The following is a 25,529-nucleotide window of genomic DNA, read 5'->3' as shown; positions in this document are numbered from 1 at the left end:
TTCAATTGGCCCATTTAGTTTTTTATGAAAATTCTGTTTAAGGGGCTAAGCGTTGTCCCTATCATCAGATCACAAGTTCGATCCCTAGTGATGCTACTGCCATCCGTGGCCGGGGGTCCAAGAGAGCACAATTGGCCTCGCTCTCTCTGGGTGGGTAGGATGGCCCCCTTCTCCTCCCATCACTCAATGTGATGCTAGTTTGCGCAGGCGTCTGTTAGCTGACGTAGCAGATCTGGCGGTTGGCGCTTTCCTCCGAGCGCGTTTGGCTGTCCCGTGACGTTGCGTGAGTGGCAGTTCGAAAAGAAGCAGTGGCTGGTTTCACAGGACTCGGAGGAAGCCTGTGCTAGCCTTCACCCTCCTAGCGTTGGTAGTATTGTGTGATTGGGGGAGTCTTAAGTAGCGAGTGGAATTGGAAACAACTAAATTGGGGAGAAAATCGGGTAAAAAAGAAAATTCTTTTTAATTAAATTTATTCATATAGCGCTTTTAACAGCAATCATTCTCACAAAGCAGTTTCATCACAGAACTCAGCAGGAAGAACTCCCTGGCACATATGTCCTACTGACAACAAGCCTGTGGTTAGCCCATGAATATAACGTAAGTAAGCATTGCTGAAAACCCCTATTAGACATGTAGGTGTGTAGCCAAGCCACACATAGCTGCAGTGTAGATAGCTAGAACTTTTATAGAATCCAGCTGTTTTTTCTAGCTAATTATATCACTAGTCTAGTCTTTAATGTAATATGATGTTACTACAGTACATTTAACATTATTCTAAACACCCAACAGGGCCTATTAGGGCTGTGTCTTATATTTGCTTTGGCTAATGGATAATTAAGCACTATCCTGTCTGGCCTGATATTTCAAGTACAGAGTGGACCAATTATAGTTACAGCACAAAAGTGGAGTGTAGGTCAGTCTTAGGGCTGCTGGCACAAAGAAACAGGGTCAACTGAAGGGCTCAGTTTTTAGCTTCCATTCATTCACAATCAAAATATACATGTTTTGTGTTACTACTGGTTTAACAGATTTGTAATGCCACAAGAACACAGCATACATACAAATGTCATCCTTAACTAGAAACAAAGAGTAATACACTAAAATTAATACACTATGTATTATTTTTAATTTGGAATGAACCAAAAAAAAAACATCTTGTAAAGAATTAATTCCTAAAAAGACATGAATGCATCATTAATTCTCAAATTTCAGCAGTTAGATTATTGTGTTCATTATTTTGTTAAGTTTAATTTTGTTAATTTTTTATTTGAATGCAAGCATGCAGAGAGTTTTATTTTGGCTCAAGATGGCATAACAGTATTAATGGATATTGGGCTGATATAAGCAGAAAGTGTTGGATCAGATATTGGAGGGTTAAAAAAAACAAATCAGATCAAATTCTTTGATACATCTAGCCTGAAATAGCACACACTTGTATTGCGTGATGTTATTAGTAGTGTATACTGTGGTGTTTGTGTAGTCTGAGCATGATCGTCTACTTTTAATTGCTCACAGTGACATTCACATGAAGCAGAAAAATATATTTGACTGTTAATAGTACCTCTTAATGGAGAATCTTCAGCCTGTTGAATGTGTGTGAGTGAGTTTCAAGCCTCGCACATGAGGTGCTTTTTACAACCACATATTTTTTAAAGATATAGCATCAGATTGATATTGTCTGATACTGAAGGTTTCAACATTGGTATTAGCGTTGGAAAAAGAAATTATTGTGCCATCTCGTTTTTTTTTTACTTACCTGGTGGATCTCCTGCCAACCATTTTCGTCCACACAGCCCACCTGAGCGTGGTCGTGCAGAAGCAGCTCACAGCAGTACGGATCCCCCCCTACCATGGAGCTGTGGTACAGTGGAGTTAAACCACGGCTGTCCTTATAGTCTGGACTCGCACCCAGGTCCAGCAGAGTCTATACACAGACACACGCATACAGAGAGAAGGTGAAACACATACTGTATGCACACAATACTCACACAACCAAGCACTGTGCACTCAGTTAACTGAACCATAAACAACCTTGAGACCCACTCTTGCACTCTTGAAAAACCCAAATAAATATATTGTGCTTCTTATAAGACTTAGGTAGAGCTCCCTACAATGCTGTATTCATGTTTAGGTCAGTACCTATAAACAGCATGCAGACAAACCTCTCCTCTCACTCAATAAGAACCTTTAGAATTTAGAGTTGAATCTCTTTCTCTCTTTGTGCTTCAATTTTTCAGAAGGGCAATGATCCTTCCAGCATCTCTGATGGTATGGGGGTGTGTTAGTGCCCATGGCATGGGTAACTTGCACATCTGTGAAGGGACCATTAATGCTGAAAGGTACATACAGGTTTTGGAGCAACATATGCTGCCACCCAAGCAGCGTCTTTTTCATGGACGTCCCTGCTTATTTAAGAAAGACAATGCCAAGCCACATTCTGCACGTGTTACAACAGCGTGGCTTCATAGTAAAAGATTGCAGGTACTAGACTGCCCTGACTGCAGTCCAGTCTCCCATTGAAAATGTGTGGCGCACTATGAAGCGCAAAATACGACAACGAAGACCCCGGACTGTTGAGCAGCTGAAGTTGTACATCAAGCAAGAATGGGAAAGAATTCCACCTACAAAGTTTCAACAATTAGTGTCCTCAGTTTCCAAATGCTTATTGAGTGTTGTTAAACAGAAAGGTGATGTAACACAGTGGTAAAAAGTTTTCTGATGACACTGCCATTGTGGCTTGTCTAAGGGGAGGGCAGGAGGGGGAGTACAAGACCCTGGTAAGGGACTTTGTGGAGTGGTGCCGTGGGAGCAACCTGCTTCTGAACACTGCCAAGACCAAGGAGATAGTAGTGGACTTTTGCAGGGTTAGGCCACCCACACAGCCAATCTCTATTGAGGGGGTTGAAGTGGAGAGGGTAATGACCTACAGGTATCTTGGATAACTGGATGATAGGTTGGACTGGTCAGCCAACACAGACATCCTGTACAGGAAGTGTCAAAGCAGGCTCTACTTCCTGAGGATGCTGAGGTCCTTTAACATCTGCAGGAAGCTTTTGCAGATGTTCTATCAGACCATGGTTGCCAGCTGTCTTTCTATGCTGTTGTGTGCTAGGGAGGAAGCATAAAAAGGAGAGACAAGATGCGACTGGTCAAGCTGGTCAGGCGAGCGGGGTCAGTGGTCGGTGTGGAACTTGACTCTGTGGTCAAGTGGCTGAGACAAGGACACTACACAAACTGCTGTCCATCATGGAGGATGATGGCCACCCACTGCACAGCATCATCATGGACAGGAGGAGCATGTTTAGTGGCAGGTTGCTGTCACAGAGCTGCTCAACCGACAGATTCAGGAGATCCTTTGTCCCCAGAGCCATCAGGCTCTTCAACTCTTCCTAGGGGGACCAGCAGAGAAGGGGGGGGGACTGAATCTGAATCTCATGCTTATCTTGTGTTTATCTATTCATCTGCACATATAGACAGCGTGCTGCACATATTGCACTTTCTGCATACCTCATTACACATCTTGCACATCTGGACACTGAACACTTTATTTGGTACAATATATGCAAATATTTATTTATTCATTCTGTGGTCATTATATGCCGTCACCTGTAATTTTTTGTACAGTCATTATTGCACTGCATCTCTCATCTCAGGTTATAGATAATATCACAGACTGTTGTATTTTTTTTTATTTGTATATATGCCTGTAGATAGGACCTGGCTTACTTATTCTTGTTATTTGTCTACACCCATTTATGGTTACTGTATAGTGTTGTGTGTCTGCCACTGGCTGTTTCATTTCCTTCGGGATCAAAAAAGTATGTATGTATGTATGTATCTATCTATCTATGTATCTATCTATCTATCTAAACATGCCCCTGTCCCAACTCCTTTGGAACGTGTTGCAGGCATCAAATTCAAAATGAAAATTTGCAAAAAAAAGTTTATCCGTGTGAACATTAAATATCTTGTCTGTAGTGTATTCAATTGAATATAGGTTGAAAAGGATTTGCAAATCATCGTATTCTGTTTTTATTTATGTTTTACACAACATCCCAACTTCATTGGAATTGTAGTTGTATATACGCTTAATAATAAAAATGAAAAGGAAATAAAATGGAAGCAAAAGGTTTTTTTGAAGCAATGCCTTTGAAGAACCACCTTTGGTTACCTAAAAACACTTTCAATGAACGGCTCTCTAAAGTAAAGAAAACAAAAAAACAAAAAAATAAACACAAAATTTGAAAGCTTGAAAAGCTTTAAAGGCTTTAAAGGCTTGAAAAGGTACCATTTTATCTTGAGAGTCAAGACAAAAACATTCAGGAACCTTTATTTTCATCTCTGAACTGTGTATATGCACATTGTCCATGTACTTACTATGAGCGCTGTGTGGTTTTTTGTGCGCACAGCTTTGTGGAGAGCAGTGATGCCATCTCTGGTCCTGAAGTCCAGGTGAGCTCCTCCACCCTTCAACACCTTAATGAGCTCTGCACAGCCTTCTAACTGAGCTGCCATCGTCAATGGACACTCTACACACATAAAAAGTTAGTGTGAAAAAATAAACTGAATATGAACAGTACGGCCTGTTAAGATGATCTGATCATTTCATGTGAAAGATATTTGCATTTGGATGTATCCCAAACCCCATAAAAATGAAGAGAATCTGGCATTACTCAACCTCTGCACATCTGTTTACACATCATAATTGTAATGTTTCCCTGTGCTTAGAAAAGAACAGAAAACCCATTGAGTTGAAATACTAATAATGTATAAATATTTAGGCAAAACACATTTGTAGAAAACATTCAGGAATTTCACCATCAAAAATGCTAACAAATTAAGCTGTAAATCTGGGTATTTAGTGACTTCAGAGATGAGACAAGGTTGTGGCAATCTATAAACAGTGTTGTGTCGGTTTAGTTATCACAGGTTTCAGCCTGATCGCAAAAGGATATCAGAAAAACGGATATACACCGATCATGAATTTTTACAGCAGAATTAAATTTCTTTACAGGCAGACAGGCCAATGGCTAACATTTTGCCCAAATTGTATTAGCCTTTGTTATTATCTTATACTTTTACTGATCCTACAAGGGAAATGCGTCATCAGTACAGCGTCGCCAGTGCCTTGCTCAAAACCAGGTATGGCCAGGATTTGGACACATTAAATTCTTAAATGGAAATTCAGTCTATTTAAATAACAAGAAATCCCAATATTGGCACATCCAAAGTGAGAGGAATCTGGCCATTTAGCATTTACAGGTGTGACAGCAGCATTCAAATACAACACGGGTGCAAATGGTAAATTGGCCAAAATCAAAATCAAAATAACAAATTAGCTTAGTGTCGATTGGTTTATTGGAACAAAAATCATCTGATTCCGTCCTTGACGAGTTGCACCCCTACCAAAAAACTCCGGGAAAGTCGATGTAACAGGAATTGCTTGTTTAATTTGTCCCAGTGTTCAGACTTCAGGTAAAACTTCACAAACAAGCAATTCCACTTACACTGGCTTTCCCTTGGAATTTTTGTAGGGGTGCATAATTGGAACTGAAGACTATTGTTGTCTCATCTCCTTATACCACCTGTACTGTACTGCAATGGATGTACTTTCAATTTTGCATTATTCTTGTATTTCACCTTTATTCACAGACTTCACCAAATGCCCCAAAACTTTAATTATAATTTTGCTATAAGACAATAGTTCTCATTTCTTTTCTAAGTACAGGAAAATGTGTTAAAATGATTGCCCCATGGTAACTGACCATTCAGGACAGGTATTAGGTGAAAAAACAATGCAGAATTCGTATGAAAACATGAAATTAGTGGCTTGATCAAACATTTCTGCTCTTCAGTTTTACCAGCTCCTGTGATGCAGCCAGTAATGCTACAATATTTAGTCATCACTGGTATGACTACAACACTAATTATTATGCTATTCAACAAATGTGTAATTGTTATTCTAGAATTGATTCACAAATGAATTTCACCTACAGAAATATGACACCATTAAACTTAAAAATAGACCTGCTTAGACACAAAGTAATAGATACATATTTTTGTTTTTTTCCTGGTGAGCAGTGTATTAGCATAATAACACCCAAATAAACAAACACACAAACACATACACCTTCTTCTGTCCATTATCCTTTCCAGAGGTCACACTTAACCAGGTCCAAACAAGTGCATGAATAATCTTGAATAAATATGAGTAAATTTACATAAAAAGTGATCTGGCCTTCCCAGCATTCACTGGCAGAGGTCGGACGTGATCAGTCCATGGTCATCCATGCAGAACAGTGTGTCACTCGGTCTCTCTCTTATTCTCGCCACAATTATGTTAAGTAAATCATTAACTGACTTAATTAAGATTGTAAAATGGATAAATACAAGATGTGGAATGTCTATATAGTGTGGTTTAACCTGGAGCGGAGCAACATGACATTATTACTGCTATTGTGATAAAAGATCTCATAATATGCCACATTACAGTATCCTGAACATATTATGGATATTGTCAGTATTTATGCAACTTCCCAACTGCATGTTTCATCACAAAGAAAGATTAATTGGTGCTATTCAACTGGATTGAGTACAGCACAGTTTCTGAAATGAATAGTATTCATAGTATTCATAGTTTTTGAAAGTATTTGTGCGAACTTCTTTGTTTATTCCAACTTTTCATCCATCCATCCATCCATCCATCCATTATCTTCCGCTTCTTCGGGGTTCGGGTCGTGGGGGCAGGATCCTAAGCAATGAGGCCCAGACCTCCCTTTCCCCAGCCACTTCCACTACCTCTCCAAGGGGGATTCCAAGGCGCTCCCAGGCCAGCTGGGCGATATAGTCACGCCAGCATGTCCTGGGTCTTCCCCGGGGTCTCCTCCCAGGTGGACTTGCCTGTGACACCTCCCGAGGGAGGCGTCCAGGAGGCATCCTAACCAGATGCCCGAACCACCTCAGCTGGCTCCTCTCAACGTGAAGAAGCAGCGGCTATACTCCGAGTCCCTCCCGGATGACCGAACTTCTCACCCTATCTCTAAGGGAGAGTCCAGACACCCTGCGGAGGAAACTCATTTTGGCCGCTTGCATTCGCAATCTCGTTCTTTCGGTCATTACCCAATGCTCATGACCATAGGTGAGGGTGGGAACGTAGATCGACCGGTAAATCGAGAGCCTTGCCTTATGGCTCAGCTCTTTCTTTACCACAACAGACCGGTAAAGAGCCCGCATCACTCCTGACCCAGCACCAATCCGCCTGTCAATCTCCCGCTCCCTTGTACCATCACTCGTGAACAAGACCCCGAGATACTTGAACTCCTCTACTTGAGGCAAGACCCTATCCCCAACTTTTCAGATGTCCCAAATAAATCAAGTGCCAGACTGTGTATTATGAAATTGACATTATCCTTTGCCACACCACTCAGCTCGAGCTAGTGTCTCGCTGGTGAGAATTCTGTGATGTCCAGTTCATTTGGTGATGAACTTGTTTAAATCTGCCACTTACAGTACATAGGATGTGTTAATACCCACACTAAACACTGTAAAATGAATCAGCATGTTGAGTCAGTGCTTTCTGTGAGCCACCATGTTTTTTTTCATGGCATAAAAGTTGTATATAACTTCATTTATTGATGGACACGCCATCTTTTTTCCCCCCTCATGCAAGTTCATTCAGAGAGCAGTTCAGAACAGAAGCAGAAATCCACTTTGAGGTAAGAATTGGGCCATAAGGACCATGTTATAGCTTTGAGGGTCCATTTACACTGTTTGTAACTTGGGGACTAAAAATGACCTGGACAGGACCTTTTTTTCATGACAATATGCAACAGTATAATACTTTAATTTTTCATTGGCTTCTATCTCAGGCATCTTTGCTTAAAGTACCTAACTAAATATGCATGTCTGTCCAAATTCTACTGCTGTTGAGCGCCTGACCCTCAGTGGAGAGATCTGTGTTATGAGAACAGAGTCACAGCAGCAATTTTACACAACTAGCCAAAGTCAACCTTTGCTCTTCACAAGGAAACACACAAACAGCAATGCATGCGCACGCACACAAACACACACACACACACACACACACAAACAGACCACAATTCATACAGATAACAAATGAAAATGAACCACAAAGGGCTCCTTCAGTACCAAACAATTTGATGCAGTCGATTCTGGAGCCACCAACATATTTGTGTCTGTAGATCACTAGAAATGGTTTCTGTGGTTAAATTTAGGCAGTTCGCTTGTTACTTGACAGGCAGTGTAACTCATTATGTGACGTAACGTAAACACACCAGCCCTTCAGTACAAGAGAGCCCAGGTTAAAATACTGGTTATTCACTGCTAAACAGCAGAATCAAATTGGCAATGCTTAGTTGATTTGATTCCATGATCTCAGATGCTGTTTTAGATTTTTTTTTCTGTCCTCAGGGATTAAAAAACGTTACAGGTGCTGTCTGAGGCAGAAGGGTCAAACTGCAGAGCCACAGTACCACACTCTCAGAGCCGGGCTGTCAGACCCACACTCACAGTTCCAGGTACGATTTTACACAGTGGGCATGAGGCTAGGTAGCTATCGTACCTCACATTTTATTACATGAAGGACATGGAAGGTAAGGTGTAGTGTTTTTACAAACCCTCAAATGGCTCCCTACTCGCTACTAGGAGTGCAACGATTATTCGACTTAGTCGACTAAAGTCAACAACCAAATTAGTCGGCAACTAATTTAATAGTCCACTTGTTGGTTACGTCATTACGCATCTTTCTCGCGCTCACTAGGAATGTTTTGATATTGCCGCTTACTGGAGACTGGCAGCCTCAAGAACAAAATCCTCAAAAATGTGGGAGCTAAACTTGTCAGTTGTGCTATTTGTAAAGCCGAGCTTAGCTGGCTACGGGGGCACATCCTCCATGCTGAAGCATCTCAAGAGGAAACTCATCGGCTCACTGGATGAAGAAGATTCTTGGTACGGTACGATACGCTGCGTCCCAAATCGCATACCAGCACACTAAATAGTGTGTAAAAACAGCACAAAGAGCATTAGGAGTGCACTTATTAGTGTAGTATGTAAAGTACAGAAGTGTGGGGTTTGGGACGCGGCGATAGTTGTGCTAGCTTGCTAGTTAGCTAATGCTAACGTTAAAAGCCGGCCTGCTTAATGTTATGAACATTTTCTATTTCGAAATGTTGTTCTCTGGTATCGTTAATGGAGTTGAAACAGAGAAGCAAGTAACTGTTATTCACAGCGACCCTTTTTACATTTCCAAATGACGTTCATAGTTTTGAATCGCTGTCTTACCGTGGAGGCCACCGGTGCGTTTAAATTCGGCTAACAGAGAGCGATCCAAACACTTTTGTGTTTTCCGCGAATGTGTGGCGGTCTCAGGAGGTAGTTCTACACGAACATATAGGGCAACTGGATCCAGGGTCACTGCTGAAATGAAATATTTTAAAGTCGTTCATTTAATTCTTTATTGAGAAGTTTGCCACAAACATTCGACACTTTCCCCTCAGCTCCGTTAGAGTGGGGAGCATCTGCTCTCAGAGCAGAGCGACACTCTCACAGAAGCTTTCACTTCAGTAAAGACGTGATTGTAGGATTTAGTGTCAGCACAGTGTAGACAGACAGCAGAACGCACAAAGCACAGATGGCACTGATTTGATTTGTGTATTTACTTGATTAAAGAAAAGCTGATTTAGTTAGCAAATTCATAAAACTATCTCAAGTAAAATTTAAAAGCCAATAGCTACATACGAGTTATTTGGTAATGTGATGATTTATAATTTGAATAATTGATTATTTGTTTCAGTAATCGATATTCGACTATCAAATTAGTTGTTTGTTGCAGCCCTCCTCCCTACACAGTGCACTTCACAGGTCAGGACACTTCTGCATGTTGGTAGTGCTCTAAGGTCCTACTAAGGTCTACTGTCCTTTTATTAGATGTACACAAAGAGTGCTAAGTAAGATAGGGAGTTGTGCAGCTAACAGCTAAATATGAATAGATGTATATCTGTCATATAACACACTATTTGGGAGTAAAATCCATTATTTTATAACCTATATAGACCACTAGAGACGGATTAGGAAGCAATTTTAGATTCAGCCTATGTGATTGCAGTATAATTCTGTGGCATGGCCAAGCGCTGGCTGGAAGACAGAGCGTCGGGCCATGTGAATGAGCAGCTAATTGGTGGTGATTTATACCTGTGCATGCTTAACAACAGCTTGCAGCACCAAAATATACTTGTTACCATAAATACAAAGTTTCTCTGTTAAAAATGGCTTCGCTTGTCTAATAAGAATAATGCAGTAAAAGTTCAATCCACCACATACTCATGACAGCTAAAGTCGCAGTGTTGCAGCACTGCAGTTGTATATTACTGTGGTTAAGGAAGAGGGGCTATTATGGGGAGAAAACTGAATCATTGGAAGCAGCTCACTTTTCCAGCATGTGGGGGGGGGGGGGGGGGGGGGGGGGTGAAGGGAGAGCCAACGTTACACAGTGAAGTCATCCCAGAGCCATGAAAATATTGTAAAGGTGACTAAAGCATGTGTCATCATAAAAAAAAAAAAAACAATAACAACAAAGATCTAATCCAACAAGTGAACAAAGGTCCCCTCTCAATGGGCATTTGCACACCACAAATAGCTCAACTTAACAAGCAGAGATAGATAGAATACATCTTCATTAGCCAAGTGAATTAATTTAGCTGTCCATGTCTGAAACACTGTGACCAGAGTTACCACAGCAGCAGTCACGTACACTCAAACCTGAAACCTGAAAACTCCATGATGTTAAAAACAACAGCATTCACTTTTGCTGGCTGTAACCAAGTTGTCGTTGCTTTTCTGGTAATATATCAGCCCTCCTTGTAATTTTGCTGAAATTCTACTGTGTCTTGTGCAGGTGCAAGGTGCAAACCTTCACATCAATCTTACCAGCATTTTTCAATTGAGAGGTGATTTCTGGATTCAAACAGCCATTTATTTTGCCAACTTTGACTTTGATCAGCTTTTTGTATTCAAGCTTTAAACAGTAAAAGAGTATTTAAAAAAATAATTTAAAGAATTCCCATTTTTGTGTTAATTTCTAGGTGCTAAGTATTGTTTGGACATAGAGCACTGTGAAAAAGACTTGTTGTTTTAACGTAAAGGGTTTTACATTTTAAGACAGCCAGGTTATTAACTTTTCTACATCTTGTGTCTCACCACATGTACAGTCAGTTGGTTTTTGTCTTAATTCTAAGGTCAAGACTGTTCAGTATCTGCTAAAAACCTTAACCACACACACACTAGGGGTGGGCGATATGGCTCTAAAATAATATCACGATATTTCAGGGTATTTTTGCAATAATTATATTTTTGGCCATATGACGAAACACAGAATAACACTGTATTAATTTCAAAAACATGCTATTGCAACAAAATAAATGTTAACGTTTTATTTAGTATAAATATGTTTCAAATATTCAGTAGACACAGACAAAAAAATCAGATTGAGATATTAGTCGGATTATTAATTGATCATTAAGACGCATTTAAACGTGGCTATTGGCTGTTGAGCACTCTTCGTGGCATTAGCCACGTTTAATAGAGTACGGAATAGAATACGTCCATGTAAACACCTCAATCGGAATAGTCTAGACTGATTGAGGCCATTCGGAATACAATTTCTACCCGATTGAACGAGGTGGGTAAACTTCTAAATAATCCGTTAAATAGAAGAATAACAGCCGTGTAAACGCCTGAATCCGATTACACTCCAATCGGTAGGTGTAGTACCTTCTGCGCATGCGCGGCGCGTCATAAATTTATACCGTTCAGCATGGCGGAGCAGAAACTGGACTGCAGAGGAGACGGAGTTTATACTCTGAGCTTTAAAAGACGGCGGTGGGACGGACGTCCAGCTTATGTGTCTCAGAACACGACATGTTCCTCTCGACATCATTTTAAAGCCATTAAAAACACAAACGCGCCAACTGGCAACTCATCTCACGCCGACTGGACCTCACGTGATGTTCGCTGTCATGGTAACGTTTACTCTAAGCGGTACTCTACGCATGCGCGTCATTCTGCATCGGATCACTTGTTTGAATCTGTAATCCGATTGTATTCGATCGTATTGGCGAAGGTCTTTGCGTGTGAACACAGGCTTTTTTTATTTTTCCTCATACTCCACTTCTGCTTGAGGTAGTGAAACAGATTAGTTGTGTTTCCCCCTTTTGTTGCTACAGGCTTCTTTTATATCTTGCATATTACTGTGATCTGTTGTACATCTGAGATTTTATAACCAAACCACCTCCACTCTACTGAAGTCGCTCCCATTTTTGGGAGAAACTCCACCACAGAGCTGCTTTGCGCCATAGCTACTTCTTTCTGTTCCAAAATGACTCACGCAATGAATGTACGCCATACGCATGACGTCATTATGTCAACTAATCAGAATATAACTGTTATCACGATATGATACGATTTTTTTTATCATTTAGGAAGTTATACCGGTATTATCGCGAACCATATGAAATGTTACACCCCTAACACACACACACACACACACACACACACACACACAGAAAGGCTGTAAGAGCTCAGTAAGCAGCCACCACTCCAGTTAGAGGCCTCTTATCATGAAGGTCTGTTCATATAACGTGAGGATAAAAGACTTACCTCCGGTCTCTGGATCGTGGAAATTTGGGTCAAGCCCTTTCTCCAGAAACTTTGATACCTTCTCAATATTCCTCTGCTGAACATATTCCATAAACTTCTTCAAGTTAGCCTGTTAGAGAGAGAGAGAGAGAGAGAGAGAGAGAGAGAGAGAGAGAGAGAGAGAGAGAGAGAGAGAGAGAGAGAAGCTAAGTGACTGAAACCTACACGTGAGGTGACTTAAATAATGCAACAGCAGGGCAGGATAAAAGCAAAGGCAGGAGAGTTATCTCAAGTGGAAAAAGCATTGACAGAGTAAAGCCTATGGTACAGTAGGAATTTAATTTTAGCTTCTTTCTCTCTCACACACATTCTCACACACACACACGTACTATAATACACAGAATCTAGCTTAAAGAAACAACACCAGTCTCACTTTGTTAATGTAATATTCTCAACACATAATCCACCACTCCACAGGCAATGACACAAAGATTAAAATGCATTACATTTTATATGAGTGATGCCAGGACTCATTTAGGGGATTGCCTGTAATCCAAAAGGAAATCAAATAAAACGGTACAGTGTTCATTTCCGGCCTGTCACTCACTCCGAGCAGCTGCACCCAAACAGCCCAATAACTGCAATTTAACCCAATACTTGAAGAAACACAGTGTAAAATGTCTAACACCAGCCTGAGTGACAGTGATACCCAAATCTGAGCTGCATTGTCTCACAATCACACACCATTTCAATCACACACAGTCTCATAATCACACACCACCTCATAATCACACACATCGTCTCAATCACAGTCTCATAATTAGACACACCACCTCATAATCACACACATCATCTCAATCACAGTCTCATAATTAGACACACCACCTCATAATCACACATGTCATCTCAATCACAGTCTCATAATCATATACACCATGTCATGGTCACCCACATTGTCTCAATCAGTCTTATAATCAGACACACCACCTCATAATCGCACACATCGTCTCAATCACAGTCTCATAATCAGATACACCACCTCACAATCACACACATTGTCTCAATAACAGTCTCATTAGACACACCACCTCATAATCACACACATCATCTCAATCACAGTCTCATAATCAGATACACCACTTCATGATCACCCACATTGTCTCAATCACACAGTCTCATAATCAGACTCACCACCTCATAATCACACACATTATCTCAATCCCACAGTCTCATAATCAGACGCACCACCTCAGTCACACACATCATCTTAATCACAGTCTCATAATCAGACGCACCACCATAGTCACACAAATCGTCTCAATCACAGTCTCATAATCAGACGCACCACCATAGTCACACACATCATCTTAATCACAGTCTCATAATCAGACGCACCACCTCAGTCACACACATCGTCTCAATCACAGTCTCATAATCAGACGCACCACCTCAGTCACACACATTGTCTCAATCACAGTCTCATAATCAGACGCACCACCTCCGTCACACACATCATCTTAATCACAGTCTCATTACCAACATTACAACACCTCAATCTCACACATCGTCTCAATCACAGTCTCATAATCAGACGCACCACCTCAGTCACACACATTGTCTCAATCACAGTCTCATAATCAGACGCACCACCTCCGTCACACACATCATCTTAATCACAGTCTCATTACCAACATTACAACACCTCAATCTCACACATCATCTCAATCAGTCTCATAATTAGATGCACCTTCTCATAATCACACACATCATCTAAATCATGCACACTCACATAGTCAAGACACACCACCTCGTAATCAGACACATCGTCTCAGTCACACACAGTTTCATAATTAGACGCACCACCTCGTAATCACACACATCACCTCAATCCCACAGTCTCAATCAGATGCACCACCTCATTGTCACACACATCGTCTCAATCGCAGTCTCATAATCAAACGCACCACCTCATAACCACACACATCACCTCAATGCCACAGTCTCATAATCAGACGCACCACCTCATAGTCACACACATCGTCTCAATCACAGTCTCATAATCAGACGCACCACCTCATAGTCACACACATCGTCTCAATCACAGTCTCATAATCAGACGCACCACCTCATAATCACACACATCATGTCAATCCCACAGTCTTATAATCAGACGCACCACCTCGAAACCACACACATCATCTCAATCACAGTCTTATAATCAGACACACCACCTCATAATCACACACATTGTCTCAATCACGCAGTCTTATAATCAGACGCACCACCTCCTCAACAGTCTGATATCATGTGGCCAAACTGGGGACACATTTTAATAAAAAGTGCAAATGGAATCAGTTAAAGTATCCCAATACAATCTGGACCTGGAATACGTGTTAATACACAGTGTAATCAAACACAAAATGTCATCACACTGTCTCATCTCAGTCACTCATCGAAGAGTAAACATGAAGTGCTCAGCACTCAGCAGCTCACTGACTGCCTGTACAAACATTCAGCAGAGAAAATGCTATGCTGAGTTGAACCCTTGAGTAATCTACTGAAGCCTTCTGTATGAGGAACTACAGTAACACTTTATTTGGATGGTCCACTGTAGATGCTTTGTAGTTACTCTGTCTATCTTTAACAAACATTCAACTTAATATCAATGAAATGCAACTGAAGCTGAAGTTGAATGTGAAAGATTTGTTGATACTCACCTATGTATGAGTATGTATGTATGAGTTTGACCAGAAAGTTTGTTGATGATTAAAATATCTGTGGATCATCTATAGGTGACCATCCAAATAAAGTGTGACTGGAACTACTATTTAACACTTACAAGTCAAAATTCTCCACAAATAATAACAACAAAAGTATGTTGCATTTTGGGCATTTCCCACATAACTTACTGAAACAAGACATTCTGCCCAACATGCAGACCCTAAACTTTCAACATCACATTTTTGCTTGTATTTTATCAGGGTTTGAATTTGATTGTTGTGTCTAGAGTCTCATTTTACCATCTTTTACATTTTTGCTGTTTTGTAAGGGATGCACAATGACTTCAACATCCTATGAGTATCAGCAGATAACTGATCAGCATGGTAGACATATTTATCAATATTTCTAACATATTTTGATATTTGACATATATACTGTCCTCCAGGAGAGCAGTTTGTTTAGGTGATGCTGGGCAGCTGTGCAAAAATATCTGCATTTTATTCAATTTACTTCATCTGTAACCCTACAAAAAATAAAAGCTATATTTGTCAGTAAGGCAAATCCAGATAGTTTTAATCCCAATTTCTACATTTTATAAATGTTTAGATATTGGCTTTGGTATCAGTATTGACAGTTATGTACATTAAAATATCATATCAACAGGGCTCCCAAGTGACACAACCGTCTAAGCGTTGGCCCTATCATCAGGAGATCGCGAATTCAATCCCTGGTGATACTACAGCCATCCGTACACGGGAGTCCAAGAGAGAAAAAACAGTGCTGACTCAAACTGGTCACTACAGAAATAAAGCAAATAAAGAATATAAAATTAATTATTACTCCATTGCATAACTGTGTAATGACTTTCATTGAAAGAGTACAGAATACAGTAAAAGCACACTATACTGTTCACTACAAAGGGCTGTATAATTTCAGTGTAATTAACTACAGACTTACAATATTCTTTGAAGGATTAATCATTTATGCTTTTGTCATTACACAGTACAATAATATTATATTAATACAGCAACAAAAGCGATCATGCTTTTGAATTGAGATATCTCCACAAATCCAAGGACAAACCGAATAAAAGCACTCAGCAGCAGCATTCAGTCACCTGCACTGCACTCCTGAGGAAATCTGAACTCAACCTGCTGTCCAACAGTTTACACTGTCCAATAACACTGAACGAGTCCAGCATGTCAAAACCACAAAAGGGCACTAGCACAGTGCAGCAACAGACATGCATACTGACCACAAGTGACTACACATGCAATAAAAAGCATTGCCAGACACTATTTCTTATAATTCTATAATACACAGTAGACTGATAGATGAACACCTGCAGTTTTCTTCATTTCATTTGCTTAATGTTATAATACCTGCACAATCTTCCAGCAATGAGTGATGAGTCTCTTTCTCTCGCTCCCCTGTCTGCAGTGAAGCGCCAGTAGAACTATCCCAGTTTCTCAGTCTGCTTACTGCCTGTTACATAACTTCTCAAGATCAACTCCTGCACCCACACGGGCGGACACACACACACACACGCACACATGTACGCACATTTCCTCAGCCAAAATCAAGTAAAAGGCAGCAGCTCTCTCACCATTTGTGTAAATGTTCTCCGTTCTCTTCTCCTGCTTTAATTCTCTACCATCACACCCCCCCCAACTCACGACCAGCTCTAACACTACCATCTGAGTGTCTCACCCAAGCACTCATGCTTGCATATACACACACACACATGCATACGCATACACACACACGCACACACACACACACACACTTCGGAGCTGTGCGGCAGCCGTTGCTTTCTCCATCCCTACTGTGAATGGCACAAACTCTCTGGCGCTCCCTCTCCCTCTCTGAAGCACTCAAGCTGTTGTTATGGAGATGGAATACAAAAGAAATGTTAGCCTGGCTGCCACATAGAGTGAGAAGAGTCCTGCGTGTGTGTGTGTGCTTGTGTGTGTGTGTGTGTGTGTGTGTGTGTGTGTGTGTGTGTGTGTGTGTGTGTGTGTGTGTGTGTGTGTGTGTGTGTGTGTGTGTGAATAAACAAAGCTAAAGAAGTTTTTGGGTGGGTGGAAAAAAGACAAAAATGCTGGATAGTTATTTGATGTATGTGTGATCTTGCCTAGCAGAGAAAAGCCAGGCTTTGTACTTTTGTCATTATCCTTGTGCAAAATTTTGGTACAGTACTGCTCTGTTTCAGAACCAATGCATACAAACTATCATGGGTCCATTTGACTGGGATCAAGATGCAAAATACTTGCCTCACACTCCATTTATATTGGTCTGGTGCAGCAACGGACATAAACGCATCCACTCACTTCAGCCAGATGCATATGGGTCACAACACACATAGCGTAAGTCAACATAATATGCATCACTAAACATTTCCACAATGACCAGTTTTGCCACTGTTCCTCCACGCATATGTTTGATATGTGAAAGGAAAGTTTCGTACATCTGAACTCCAGACACTTATCTCAAAAACCCTACATGCCTTCTGATTGGGTAAACACATTGCATTTGCCAAACTAATTTGCATAAAGGTTAGCTTTGCTCAGCTTTTTAATCCCCTTGCATCCCCAAATTCAGCATGCCAGTGCCAACCATGCTGCTGCACCAGACTGAATGGAATGGAATGTTAGATTATAGATAAAAACTGCCTTTTGAAATTGAGGGATGAGGCAAAATGAGCTGCTAATATGTGTTGCTAGTTTTTTTTTCTTTGAAAGTTTTGATCCATCAGAAATAATTTGTAATATAGGGCTTTTTTAAACCATGCTACTACACAGAAGACACCAAGAGATCACTCAGGCTCCTCTTGATTGAGTGAATCTGGCATTCATTAATCTCCTTGATCTTTATCTCTAAACATACCTAGACATAACAATATCAGTAAAATAATCCCATAACTCCTACTCCAACTAGACCAAAATTCACAAAGTCTGCAGTGTCCAAAGCCCTTCATACATTCACCCAAACATTCTATGACATTTCCCTGTTTCCCTTCTGTCACTCCTCAGTAATGTAGTACTCCATATAGCAGAACAATACACGGTTATGCATCAGAGCCCGACCAATAGATCAGCATGCCGATATTATCGATATAAACTAGTTGCACATAAACTGGTATTAGTGTTTAGAATGGCTGATAAATGACAATTAAAAAAGAAACGGAGAGGCGGAAGACAGATCCTTATGTTATGAGTTATGATGTTGTGAGTGTTGTTGCATACTTTGTCCATCAGATGGAGTTCTGCAACTTCCTCGTTGGTAACACACGTGTTTGGAATGCCACAAATTACATTTACATTTACAGCGTTTAGCAGATTATCTAGAGCGACTTACAAGAAGTGCTTTGTCTATCTAGAGAAAGTATTTTTGTTAGTTACCAGCAGGTTAGAGAGAAAGCCAGTCCTGAGCTCAGATACTGCTACAATCAAAAACTGTTGATACTGAGAGAAAAAGGAACAGAGTTGAACAGAGAACAGTACAATACATTTCAATCAGTACTCTGTTCAGTGCTCATTTAAGTGCTGTATAAAGAGACGTGTCTTCAGTCTGCATTTGAAGACCGCGAGAGACTCTGCTGTTCAGACAGCCAGTGGCAGTTCGTTCAGCTACCTGGGTGCCAGTACAGAGAAAAGTCTTGATGCTTGTCTTCCACCTTGAAGGATGGCGGGTCAAGCCGAGCTGTACTGGAAGCTCGAAGGGCTCGTGGTACAGTTCAAGATTTCACCGTTACCATCAAATAGGTAGGGGCTGGTCCATTTTTGGCTTTGTAGGCAAGCATTAGGGTTTTAAATCTGAAGCTTGCAGCTACAGGAAGCCAGTGAAGGGTGAAGCAGCAGTGGGGTGACATGGCTGAACTTGGGGAGATTGAAGACGAGTTGTGCTGCTGCGTTCTGGATGAGTTGCAGAGGCTTGATGTCTTGCATGGGAAGACCAACCAAGAGCGAGTTGCAGTAGTCAAGCCTTGAGATGACAAGAGACTGCACTAGCACCTGGGAGGCCTCTCGAGTTAGAAAGGGCTGGATCCTCTGGATGTTGTACAGGAGAAATCTGCATGACCGAGTTAGTTTTGTGATGTGAGTCGAGAACAATAACTGGCCATCTAGAATCACATCAAGACTTCTTGCCTCTACCAACGGAACAATCAAGAGTTCTCAAATGAGATGGCAAGATCATGATGAGGACCTGTAGTTGCAGTGATGAATAGCAGCTCAGTCTTACAACAACCAGCAGAGCCGAGCAAAGTAACTTTACCCCATTCATCGGGTAAAATATATTACCTGTATAATAATAAAAATATCCTCATCACTTCTCCTCTTAGCTTAAGATAAGCCTGACAGCATTCATGTTAGCTGTTCCTGCTTTTGCTGCAGTAATGTCAAAGCTGGTATTGTCAGGCAGACATTTAATTCCATTTAAGGTGAAGAGGAAAATTCAAACAAGAAACTGGCGAATGGGAAGCCAACTAAAGCCTCTTGCTTTAATGAAGCAATTGTTAATATATTTGCAACTCGCATGTCTGTAGTTAGAGTAGGTGCTTTGGTATGATTAAACTAAATTGGAAATTCAAATAAACGGTAGCCAAAGAAAAGTCTATCTAGCGTCTCTTTCAAACGTGCAGTGAGTGTGTTGTAATGGCACTATTATGCTAGAGCGCAGAACAATGTGATATGTTGAGAGCCGTTATTTGCATCTCAAAAAAGAGTTCTAAGATTGTTATGAGTAACACACGATGTTCAGGTGCTCCCACATGTATTCTGGTTAATCATTAAATTCTATAAACGATAATACAAAGGATGTTTGTGTTCGTAACACAACGGTGTGAAATCGCAAAGCTGCAAGTTTATTTTTAAACTGCACTCATGTCATGTTATTTTGGTGAGGTCTCTTAAGTAACTACAGATAATAAATGTCAGGGAAAATCTTTGTTTATGATACAGTATGGTACAGTATGTATCGGATATATTGGATTTTTAAATCCTCAAATATCGAAATTGGTATCTGTCTTAAAAATCCTATATCAGTTGGCCTCTATTACATATGAAACAGTATATTATGATGGTGGTTTTTATATCTTCTTTTTCATAAAAAAGTTTTACTTTCTTATAGAAAAGTGAAACAGCACAAATGACAAATATGTTTTGTGCTCTCAAAAGATAGAAAAACAGATATAGATCTTGTCATGTCCTAATCTTGTAATGTTCTGTTAATGACTCATTGAATCCAATGTACAAACCTGAATTTAAAACAGTACCAAAAACACAATATTTGATATTTTACCTATTCAAGGGTTTTGTTTGTTTTGTAAACACACTCCCATGCCATAAAAGACCCTGAACTTTATGCTTATATGTGACAGACTGGATGTTTTTTTTCTTATTTGGCTCAAGCACACAACATTCATTATTGCCATAAATAATCTGATAAGTTGGACTATAATACAAGTTTCCACTGTGCATGAGTCCATTTCAGATGAGCTGAGGTTGGGTTTCTAGGCTTTGCTGACATATGGCTTCCACTGGGAACAGTACAGTCTTAACTATGGTTGCACTGAAATTTTGTCCACCAAAACATTTCAGCTTTCAGTCTTTATAACCCATGCATGACTGCGTCACTTGTTTAAGAATTATTAATATTTTAAATCCTTCATAGTCTTAAATGTCCCCTGTCCCAACGTTTGGAAAAGTTGTTGCAGGGATACATTTTACAACTATCTGAGCTTATCTTTACAAAAAACAATGAATCTGATAAGGTAAAAATATCTGTTTGCTCCTTTTCATATAAATACAGATCAAAATGAATTTGAACTGCTTATTGTTTTCATTTGCATTTCATATACGTGTCCCAGCATTTCTGGAATTGAGGTTATTATTTCACAACAGAAATGATGACCTGCAAGATCTTTTTTATTGCAAGATGAACCAATGCAAAGAAGATTCTGGCTTTACAGTGTGATGTTCTACAGTGTTACAGGCACTGGTTCTCTCTGGAACAGCTCCAAGTGCCATTGCTCTCCTGACAGCAGTGAAACACAGGCAGGAGAGCAGTGAGGAGCCTGGCACTCAAACTAATGTCTTGTGTGCCAGCAGTGTATGCCATCACACATGAGTGAAACACACTGCCAAGGAAACTGGCAGAACGCAGATTTAACCCTAGGGTCATCACACCACGCACTGTGGTCCTTTCTACTGCTATAATTTCACAGTCTTACAATAGAGGCACTGTTCTAGTTGAGATAATGGGGTTGGTTCTAGATAATGAAGGTTAATTTTACTATTAACACTAAAGTTGTGCACAGTTGGTTAATAGAAATAAAAATTGTAACCCTTGGGTCATATTTCATTAATTCATATACGCCATTGTAGCTCTCCAGGCAAGACAAACTGCCATTCCAATTTGAGGTTACAGAGAAAGTCTGATATTATGAAGATTAATTTTTCATAGTAGCATAATTTGGGGCATCTCTTATATAAATAAGTGTGAACATTCAAACGGTCAAAATGACCTCTATGGCCATTCTAGCAGTTCTGGAATTATGTCATCCTTTTTCCAAGTTTTGTTTTACTTTTGTTCCAAATAAACAAGCATATTATAATAACACATATTCATGGTAAACCAGCTTGAACAAGCCAAACCATATGATAATATGATATGATATACTATACATATGATATACTCTCTGTGATCTGGTCATATAAATTGTATGCATCCCTGACCAGATCACAGGGATGCATACAATTTGAGTGACCAGATCACAGAGAGTCTCCAAGATGCATCCAAGATACAATCACACATAGCTTGAGTGATGTAATAAATGTATGGTTCCTAAAGGCACAAAATCCAATCACATGTGGTTACTAGAAATGCATTGGATACACACAGAAATGAACTTATACACTTCACTGTCCAGTCAAATGATCAGGTCAGTCGAGACACATTCTAATACCACATTTAATTTTTAAGGGACTTTCTGAACCCCACGCTGTGTGCATGTTTGTTGGTGTAGTATGTACACACAGCTGCCTGGTACTCTGCAGGCATTTTTACATACATGGTTAAGTAGCCAATACAATGTGAAAATGAATATTTAGGACTTGGTCCCTTAAATTTACAAGAACATTTACTGTTTAAATGGATCAATGAACAAGCTATGAGAAACACTGAACACAAAGTCCACACAGCACAGCTACTTCAAAAAAAACAATGCTGCCTTTTTTGTCACAAAGACTCTAATGCAAGCAAGCCCACATCTGAAATGCAGTCTATTTTTCATACTGAGACAATCACAAACACTTTATCTAAGTCTGTTTTCTGTTTTCTACAGGACCATTAAACTCGTTGCAAAGTAGAGTGTGATAAACTGGCAGTGCTCCAAACTCAAGCGTGAAGTTTCGGTCATTCAGCTGTGAAAGGCAAGAATGCTGTTTTTAACTTGTTTACTAACAGAATTACAAGACTTACTGTAGCAGACAGCACTGTTGACTGATTTTATTTAAATAGTTAAAGGTGTCAGATTGTTACCATTACAGCATAACAACAAAGAAAGTACATTCAATGATTGCCTGTACTGAAAGAAGAGCTTATCTGCGCTTAAATTTCAAAACCAAGAATTGTTTGTAACAAACATCAATTCCTAAAAGGTTGAGAGAGTGTGAGAGTGATAATACCAGAAAAATATAAATACAAATACAAAAATATAAAACAAAAGGCACTTATTTGTAAATCCACTTTGACGTATGCACAAACAAAACCAGTGCATAGACAATATGCATAACAATGGTTAACGTAGTGCTTTACAAATTCATTGGTTTGCTTGGCAGTTTTCACCACATGGGTTCAGGAATACATTGACAAACTGTTGTCATTAAATATTTTTAACTCTGCATCCATAAATGCAAGTTAGGACTGAATGATAAAACTATCATCGATGGCTGACAAACATCACAATGTTGAGTCAGCATTGTGATGCCATGCACCACACACTTACTCCCTGGTCCACACCAAGAGTGGGGGGTTTAGTCAAGGGATCCTATTTACAGCCTAACACTACACCAACTATTCATGCTAATAATGTCATTTCATTTAAACTTTTAATTTATTTACACTGAGAGTCAGGTACAGGCATGTAACCTTACAGTATTCCCAGCTATATTAGCATCAAGCTAGGCAGGTTAGCTCAGAGCTATTTGAAATTTTTAAGTCAGATCTAGTTAAAATAGACATTTTAGCTGGTAACAGCCATGAAAGTAACATGCTTTACACTTTATGTAAAGGCTGAAGTCTTTTATGTCTTTTATTACTGTAACATTAGCCTGTTAGCCAGCTAGCCTTCTGCTACCTGTCCAGCCTGCTAGTAATGGTGGAATATATCCGCAACTGCATGTTGACCCAGAACGGCTCAGAGATAACTGTGAAACACAGAGGTCACATGAAAAATAAGGTGAATACAAAGGCACAGAAAGAAAGCTCAGGTGAGTAGACCAGCCCCCACCCACTGTCATTGTCCATCACAATGTTTCCCAGTAGACATATGCCTGTTAGGTAGATATCACCCAACCCTATTCCTGTTACCAGCATAAAGTTAAAAAGCACAACACATTTGTGATGGCACCAATAATACTGAAAGATACACGTTTTGGAGAAACATATACTGACTTCTAGATGACATCTTTTTCAGGGACATCCATGCTTATTTCAATGCCAAGCACTGAACACACATGCTGCATATGCTGACACATGCAACAGCATGATTTTGTAATCAGAGTGAGCAGTTGCTAGACTGGCCTCCCTGCCCCCAAACCTGTATTCCATTGAAAATGTATGCTGCAGTTCAAAATACAACAATGAAGGTTTGGTGTTTGGTTACACGGCTAATGTCTTGTACAGCAGTAGAATTATATTATAAAAAGATTATATTAAAGTTTATAAAAATAATAGGTATCTCAGATATTACAACTGAGCTCTGCATAAAAAAAAATGGTTGAGATCACATACAAAGTGACTTAGGATCGCACACTACACAGATTGTAAGCTGGTAAACTGAACAGAAACCAAACTCATGTGACCTTGTATGAACTTGTGTGTACATATAGTGTTGCTAGGAGACAGAAATAAGAAAAAGCTTGCTGCTACTGTTGATTTGACCACTTACAAGGTAAAGCTAATAAACAAACAAACAAACAAACACTCAGGAGACATGGTCAGTGTGTGGTAGTTTTTAGACTCAGCATTGTAATATTACATTTACCAGAGGGATGGCTCATCCATTCGAGTAAATGAAGTACTGCTTAATTTTTAAAAAATGGAAATAAATTCAAAACACATTTATTTCAGAGATGTATTTTTTGCCTGCCTTTCTTTGCTTTTGACTGGCTTAAATCATATGGTTTTTTCCATTTACTGAATGGTTTTGTCAAAACAGTGCTGTTTTAATTTCACTCCTGAATCTGGAAAAGTTTAGAATTAAACTCTAGTGAAGACACCACGGTAAGCTAAACTCAACCAAAGTTGTAGTATTTGGCACCACTCATTTTTATTCACCTCAGAGAATGAGTGTATAGTGCTAGGTACAATAAACAGTAAACTATAAATTATACTACACACAAATTTAAGATTCTTAGCTTGTTAACTAAATTAGATTTTAACAGCTTTGCTGTTAAGTTTTAAATGATTTTAATCAATTAAGAAAAAAAAAACATCAAGAGCACAGATAAACACTAATGCACTTGTATGTGTGCCATCCTTTGCCCCTACATCACTGAGATTTGATAAAAGACCTTGTGTCCGTTCTGCACCAAATATCTCTAATGTTAGCTTTAACGTTAACTCATTTGATGGAGCAGCCCGTCATCCAAAACCTTAATGCTGGGCCACACTTGACCAACAGCCATCACTTATCTACCCTAATGTTTAAAACATACATTGCAGGGCATAATACAGCACAACACAAGTCAAGCATAAACCCAATTTATGAAAGTTGCTATAAAAATGATAGATACCTCTTTTTGTAAATCACTTAGTCTGAATTCTGAGGCTGAAAAATGAACAAAGTAAGAATCAAAATAAGTCCACAGTACTACAATACTATAACCATAACCACACCCAGCCCCAGCTGACCTCCATTAGAACGATCACCA

At 39.8% G+C, this 25,529-nt stretch overlaps 1 protein-coding gene across 6 annotated transcripts in view; it reads right to left on the bottom strand.

Moving 5' to 3' along the window:
• shank3a (SH3 and multiple ankyrin repeat domains 3a) overlaps window positions 1-25,529 on the bottom strand; it is a 284,439-nt gene that overhangs the window by 160,564 nt on the left and 98,346 nt on the right. For all 6 annotated transcript variants that reach the window (XR_001858864.2, XR_005130467.1, XM_037539957.1 and 3 more), the window contains exons 4-6: window positions 12,673-12,781; window positions 4,378-4,529; window positions 1,757-1,924 (exon numbers count right to left, since the gene is read on the bottom strand). Coding sequence is in view for 4 of the 6 variants with exons in the window: in XM_037539957.1 (XP_037395854.1) it covers window positions 1,757-1,924; window positions 4,378-4,529; window positions 12,673-12,781 (429 nt within the window). In the remaining 2 variants the exon portion in view is untranslated. The remainder of the gene's footprint in view (window positions 1-1,756; window positions 1,925-4,377; window positions 4,530-12,672; window positions 12,782-25,529) is intronic.

The sequence above is a fragment of the Pygocentrus nattereri genome, chromosome 7 (genome assembly GCF_015220715.1).
Source record: "Pygocentrus nattereri isolate fPygNat1 chromosome 7, fPygNat1.pri, whole genome shotgun sequence".
NCBI lineage: Eukaryota > Metazoa > Chordata > Actinopteri > Characiformes > Serrasalmidae > Pygocentrus > Pygocentrus nattereri.
The sequence above is the reverse complement of the archived record's forward strand: the minus strand, read 5'-3'. Positions and strand labels throughout refer to the sequence as shown.